We start from the raw sequence: 7,500 nt of genomic DNA on the forward strand, positions 1-7,500 counted from the left end.
CCTAAACATAGTGCAAGCAGATCTGCTTCCATATGGGACATCAAACAGCCGTGGTAGCCTTCTCCATTAGCATTTGGGGCGAGAGAGAGCGAGAGAGAGAGAGAGAGAGAGAGAGAGAATGAAATGTAAAGTAAATAAAGCACTGGAGGTCTGAGCACACGTGAGGAATCTCGTTTCCCGAGGCCAGCGTTTATCCTGAAGATCTGCGGTGAGAAACAGCTGCATGCCCTCGGGATCGATCTAATCTGTGATTGATACTTTGGAGAAAAGGAGAGATGACAAAGCCTGTCAGCGTAGCATTGCATTCCAGGTGGAGGAAGAATCGTAGTTGAAGAATTTCCAGAATGTGATCTTTTCAGTTAAAGGAATACTTCAGAAATCAAACTCTAGCAAGAGACAATTCTCTCGTCTCGCTCTCAGCTAGCGTCTCGTGGGCGGACGTGAATGCGACGACGGCTGAAATACACGGGCTTTTTTTATTTGCCTGCTGTGTGCTTAGCTTTGTAGCTAACTTCATTTTCACACTAGATTAGCAATTCAAGCTAACTAATAGGTTTTTTTTCCAGTGCTGAAAACTAACTTGTTAACTGACTTGTTAGCTATGAATTATTTACTGAATAAACAATGTTAGCGCTTAACCTTGTTGTTGTGTAACTCCAAAATAAATAGCATGTTCCTAGCATGTGTTAGAGCTCAAACAGCAACAGTTAGGTGCAGTTAGTCATGTCACATTGAGTTACGTCCTCACTTCTCACTTAAGCAACCCTTTCATTCTGATCTCCTGTCTTTACTCTATGAAAAATGGTCTTGCATGCTGCTAAAGGCGCTATATAAAGTTACTGACTCTTGACTCCCTGTTCTGCAGAGAAAAATGCAGATATGAGCTCGCTCTATAATTACACACATTCCTGACCTAACCTTTAGCCCAGCGCTTAGCCGCTTCACCCTAAGCCGCCTTACTGAAATCCTCCTCCCAGAGGGCACGTTTCTGTAGAAACACACACTGGGGTTGTTGGGTGGTGGTGAAACTGTGTGTTAGCTATAGAATAGGTGTATAATTTTCTAGGTTTGTAAGGCTAAAGAGGAAGTGGACAGTGTGTGGGTTCGTTTAGCACAAAATGGACGACAGCGAAGGAGAAAAAAACTGTTGGATAGGCCAGAGTGTGGGTGTGAGGGTATTTTTAGTCTGTAGGGGCCACAGCCATGTGTGTGTGTGTGTGTGTTTAGTGTATTCTATAACCCTGTATTGACCTTCTAAACCAACAGAACATACAAAGACTCCTTGTGTTTGAACAAAGGATCTTCAATGCTAATGCATTTAGCATTTATTTTTAATCCTTAGTCTTTTATAGTTTATTTATTTTTTTGTCCAAAAAATATCTAACATGCTTTACCAAATTTCTAAATTCACTACTGCTATTGGCAGCAGCTGTGATCATTGTGAGTGGCTACTGCTAATACTGTGGTACTTATTGCTAATAATTTGCTAATTTTGCAGCATAGTTTTCCATGCTATTATTATATATCTGTTTTGTTTTGTATCCGTTTTCTAGTTTGTCTGCCGTGAATCATAGATGTTTTAACATATTTATGCTATTTGTTTTGTGTGTTTTGTGTCATCGACTTCCCATGTAGGCAACAGCTAAAGTGAGCGGAGAGGTTAGCTTGGCCTAGCGAGCTGAGCCAGGCAGGTAACATGAAGGGAAATGGATTGGACTGGTGTGGTTTGAGCTTTTTCTTTAGCATAGGGAAAGTGGAAGAATATTTATGCCTCCTGATGCTCATGTAGCTTTTAGTATCAGATATGATAGTTTAGAAATAATAGCATAATACACGGTTAGCTTAGCCATTTACCGCAGAATTTTCACCTCACAGAGGCTTCAGGAAAAATAATCAGTGTTTCTGTCATTTGTTTTTAAGAAAATTAGCATTAGCTGGTTTAGATAATAACCTGGTTTAGGTTTTATGAGAAGAGATTGCTTGTTTGAATAAATGTTCACTTTGTATGTGTTTCTAAAGCATGTGTTTCTCCCCGAATGATTTTCACTTGATTCCTGCACGAGCATGCTGCACTGCTGCCTGTTAGCAAATCCTCTTTCCGCTTGTTAGCTGATCTCTTTAGTTAGCACTAAATCTCGTTCCCTTTCTCTCTTTCTTGTCGTTGTTGATTCAGTTGCGGACGTCCAGAGTAAACCTTCTTCTCCTGCCATGGACGCCCCCGCCCCGGTGAGGAGAAGAAAAGAGCGCCCTCAGGTGTTAAACCTGAGCAACGCTGAGATAGTGGGAGTTCTGCGTCCCCGTCCTGGACGCCTGGACAGCCCAAGCAACCGCTACGCTGGAGACTGGAGTGACTGCAAGGAAACGTACTTGCATCAGATGTGTCCCGAGGAGGAAGAGGAAGCCGACTATGCCGACGTGCCCAGCGAAGACGAGATGGACGAGGGTAAGGACAAAGAACGAAGAGAAGGGGATGATGAATCACAAGAAAGCAGAAAAAATATACAAATAGAAGTGGAGAAGGAGCAAAAGTGCGATGTTCAAGAAGATGTTATTGTTGGAGAAGGACAGGACATCGAGGACACACCAGTGCTAACGTCGTACGATCGGATGCTAGTAGATGGAGAAGAGCACCGCATTAAAGAGCACACATATCAGGCGTTCATGAAGATCCAGGAGATCAGTCCTGTCCTGAGCAACAGGGTGAACCTGCGAGATCTTCAGGAGAGCATCGACACGCTCATCGGCAACCTGGAGCGAGAGCTGAACAAGAACAAGCTGAACGTCGGCTACTAAAACGCTAAACACTCCGTGATGATCTTCATGACTCTGTCTCTCAAACCTCGCACTTCAGCTCACACACTACAGACTGCAGACATTCCATACGGTTAAACATCTGACTGTTAAGTGTCAGAGGTTTTTTCTTGGGTTCCTCGTCCTCTAGCTCGGTTTCTTACATTTGTTTATTATCGTCGTTCATTTCTTCTTATTAGAAGAATCCGTTAAGCCCCGAGGGGTGAGCCAGGTGCCTTAATTGTGTAAAGGTGGTACTCACCGCTGTGGTGGACCTTTTTTTTTTTTTTTTTTAATTAATAATTGTATTATTTCTATGGAGGTACAGATAAATAATGTAAACCAATGCACTTACAAAGCCAGCTTTTAGAGGCAGAGACGAGGATTCAGGTCATCAGTACAGGCAAGAAATAGAGTTAGAGGAGTAGATCATGGTGTTAAACCTTAAACATGCCAATATTCTTTACCACAAACCAGAAACACCCCAAGAAATAAACCCAAACCATCCGAACACTTAAAAAAAACTGCATCAAAACTTAAAAGCTACCTGAAATCTGTACACATCCTGACATGCTTCCCTCAAAAGAATTTAAGCTGCCATTCCATGGAAGCTCTAAAATCCATAAAAACTTCAGCCAACAACAATCTAGAAATCAAATCCCACAACACGGAAAGTTTCCGTTTACTCCCCATAGTATGGGGCTTATGCTAAACTCTGACCTGCTAATCGCTAATGTAAAAAATCTTACCTTGTTTTATATATATATAAAGTATTGGTTGAAATTTGGTCTGAGTTTATTCGCTCAACAACACACTCATCTTGCTAGCTATGTAAATGCAAGCCTGTGCTAGTCGCTAGATCTTAGGTAACTATAGTAACATGTCTCCAGAAGAAGCTATTGGACATACACCACTCTTACGAGTTCTGTCAAGCTAATAAACCTCTGATTAACCAGCATGCATGCTAGCATACACTTAGCTAACGTTAGGCTGTTCTGTAAATAAAACCAGGAGCCAATTACGTAGCACATTGGCTAATGTGAGCAAAAGTACAGTAGTGATGTCATCAGCACGTTCAGCACCCTGAACGCTCTCTGATTGGCTATTCCGGAGACGTGCGAGTGCGAGTTTGTTTTCAGTGTAATAATGGAAGCGTGCGCTTACGTCGTTCATGTTATTTAAAAAAGTAGCATTGTGTTAGAGAATTGTAGATAATTAGAAGTGTAACTGAAGCCTGATTCTTTCCTCAGTCTGCTAATTATTTTTGAATCCTACATCATGTTGGGAAAATCAATAAAACACAGCTGGTCGTGTGTTTGCTAACGACAGGTACGTGTGGAACACATGTTCTCCAGAGTCCAGGGAAACGCTTCTGTCAGTATTTATCAGCTACGAGTGTAAATAGAATCACTGCTTATATTTTTGACAGCTTACATGTTGGTGTGTCTGTATTTATATGTCTCTCGGTTGCCTTGTAGCGTTCAGGCTTAAAAATAAGAAATGTTTAAATATGTTGCTGTTTTTTTTTTCTTTTACTTTGCGTGTGCAGGACGATTCGAAGCAGCTCTAGTGGTAAGTTACGAAGAAGAAAAAAAAGCAGTGTGGGGTTTTGTGCACACACTAGTTCATTGAACGCTGCATGGTCAAAAGCTTTAATCCGAATCTGCTTCATTTGTCTGTATTTATGTGTGTAAATAGAGAGGATTATAATGAGGCTCGCATGGTTTATGCTGCCTGTTTGCTTTTCTGTTTGGCAGCTGCACACACAGTTGTGAACTCATCGTCGTGTATTGACGCTTATGTGAACACGGCGGTGTTGAAGCGTGTGTTATAGGTCATGGCAGAAAGGTCAAGGTTCGTGTCAGTAATGATTCTGAGGTCACTTACACGCCTGTTAGTCCGAATCAGAGCGAAATCACAGGATTTTCAGAGCCTGGATCAGTTGATTCCATCAAACACACACAAGACAGCATGCTAGTGTGAATGCAGGCTAGCGTAGCTGAGTTAAAACCGGTTTTGTTTGTACTACAATGTGAACGCCAGCTTCATGAGCTTCATGGAAACTGATGTTGTACTCTGGCATTATTTTGCTGCCAAAAGTCTAAATGCAAATTTGTTTTCTCAGATTAAACAGATTCTCTGAAACGCTCCACTTTCGGCAGTAAAATAACGCCGTACAGCTCCGTAAGCACTGATCTGTGATCAGGTTTTTATTTCGAGTTCTGTCCTCTATTGTACAGAGGATGAGTTTAAAACTGATCCTGGGTCAGGGATTAAGGCTTAAAAAAGGTACCGGATTAAATGTACAGTGTGAACTGCTCGTTTTATTGTGAAAACATTCCTTTAGTTTCACCTTGGAAATAGTGTACCGTTGTCTAGGATGCGTTTTGTTTTGTTTTGTCTTGTCATTGGACAACCGTAATATGATGAAACTGTCACTAATCAGATAAACTTTGTACTGATACTGTAAAAATATACGGACGTAATAAAGTATATATTTCATATCGGAGTTTTTCTCTCTCTCTGAGCGCTGTTTATTTACACGTTGCTTCATGGTCATGATTTAAGGTTATGTTTTTCTTGCCTCTGATTTCACTGAGCATGTGATGATGCTGACATTCAACAACACGTCACCACAATTCACACGTTCTTAAACATCTTGCGTGTCCATACGTTAGCCAATAGGACGCAGTCAGAGGCGGGACTTCGGTATTTACCGTGTGTTATTTTAAGACGCCAGCTAACGAGTTGAGGTCAGTTTTACCAAGCTGAGGTTGTATCTTTCAGCTAAGGTTACTAAAGATGTAATAGTGTCCTCATCAGTGTTGTAATGTAACGGAGTACAAATACTTCGTTACTGTACTTAAGTAGAAATGTCACGTATCTGTACTTTACTTCACTATTTAAATTTGGCAACTTTCACTTTTACTCCACTACATTTCCTAGATAAAATGTCTACTTTTACTCCGTTATATTTCCACTAAACATCTTCGTTACTCGTTACTACAAAATAAAATCAGAAGAAATGTGTGTGACTGTAATAATGGAGGTTTGGTGAATCACTGCTCCTAGATTACATTACGCTCCACACGCTGTACGGAGAAGCACAGGGACGCGCAGCGTGCACGCGCAGTCAGAGCTGGAGGCGCAGCGTGCACGCGCAGTCAGAGCTGGAGGCGCAGAGTGCACGCGCAGTCAGAGCTGGAGGCGCAGAGTGCACGCGCAGTCAGAGCTGGAGGCGCAGCGTGCACGCGCAGTCAGAGCTGGAGGCGCAGCGTGCACGCGCAGTCAGAGCTGGAGGCGTTTATCTATAACGTTAATCGGCTGAAAGCCGCAAAGAGGCAACCAAAAGTAGTGAAATGTCACTATTCTTATTACCAGAGTTGTAGCACAAACAAAATATTAATGTAAATAATCCATTTAATACTAAATAAAAATAACATTTATTGATTTGGTCTTTGTGAATATTAGTTTATTAATGACTACATTCATTAGACACACTGTTTGTAGAGAATGTACACACACATGAACTGATCTGATTCAACACTGACATCATTACATCAAGCATAAAATTTTGGTGTCCACTTTTGCCATTTAATAATAATGTAGTCATATAATATATAATATAAAACTCTTCTTCTTTTAAATTCTCACTGAGGGCTAAAACCCCCTAAAGATGAGACCCTAGAACTGCCCCTGATCTTATGTCTACTGAAAATCACTACAGTAAATATCAGATACTTTAAGACTTCTACTTGAGTAATGTTCTAAAAGGTAACTTTCACTTCTACCAAAGTCTTTTTCTAGTACGACACTCGTACTTTTACTCAAGTATTGCTTTCTACTACTTTATACAACACTGATCCTCATCAAAGGTTTGTCAGATAAAGTGCTTTTGCCGTTGACCACCAAACTGAAGTTCTGCCTTCCATCTATTATTTATAACTGAAGTTAAACCTTTATCTAAGAGCAATAAACTGAGGGTTTTTCTAGAGACACTTAGTTAAAGGGGTTTTCCTTTTAGGGTCATGAAGGTCACTTGCTGAGATCTTACTCATATGCTGGTGAACAAGATCTCAACAAGATCTTAGTGGTCTAACAAACTGAAGTTCTGCCTCAGTGGTCTGCTTAAAGACAAACCCTTACTTTGTAATAATAAACCGGAATGAAGTTCTTGAATAACATCAAATTCAGATCTTTCCTTAGGGTCACTTTAAAGTTAAGTGCCCTTGCTTTGGACCACCAAGCTGAAGATCTTGTTCTGCTGAGTTTGCACCCTCTGCTTGAGGATAATAAGCTCAAACATGATCTGCATTCAATAAGGATAACATTGTGCTTCATTCATCACCAAATGGAACAGCAGGACTTGAGGTCTTCCTCAGAGCTACCAAGAGGAAGTTCTCTGTAAGGTAAGTGCTCTTGCCTCTGAGCACCAAGCTGTGGTACACACCTCATTAGGAGCTCTAGGTGGAGGTTGTGTCAGTATCTAGAGCCAATAACATTGTGCCTTTGTCCGAGTCCACCAACTGAATTTGGGCCTTCATCCAGACCAAGATAAGTTGTGTTCTAGATCTTCACGGTCCTGAGCTCTATGAGTTAATGGACTTCTTCTGTGAAAGCCTGTTTTGGGAATCCCCTGGGAACTTACAGGGATGGTTTGGGACATTCCCTTTTCATCATGTCTACGTGTGATGATATAATAAAGAGATG

At 41.2% G+C, this 7,500-nt stretch overlaps 1 protein-coding gene across 1 annotated transcript in view; it reads left to right on the plus strand.

The window, feature by feature from the left end:
* The window catches only part of syde2 (synapse defective 1, Rho GTPase, homolog 2 (C. elegans)), a 23,962-nt gene extending 18,663 nt beyond the window's left edge, over window positions 1-5,299 (plus strand). The window contains exon 7 of the mRNA XM_060893370.1: window positions 2,174-5,299. Coding sequence (XP_060749353.1) covers window positions 2,174-2,793 — 620 coding nt within the window. The 3' untranslated portion in view covers window positions 2,794-5,299. The remainder of the gene's footprint in view (window positions 1-2,173) is intronic.
* Window positions 5,300-7,500: the final 2,201 nt, after the last annotated feature.

Source organism: Tachysurus vachellii, chromosome 19 (genome assembly GCF_030014155.1).
Source record: "Tachysurus vachellii isolate PV-2020 chromosome 19, HZAU_Pvac_v1, whole genome shotgun sequence".
NCBI classification, from domain to species: Eukaryota; Metazoa; Chordata; class Actinopteri; order Siluriformes; family Bagridae; genus Tachysurus; species Tachysurus vachellii.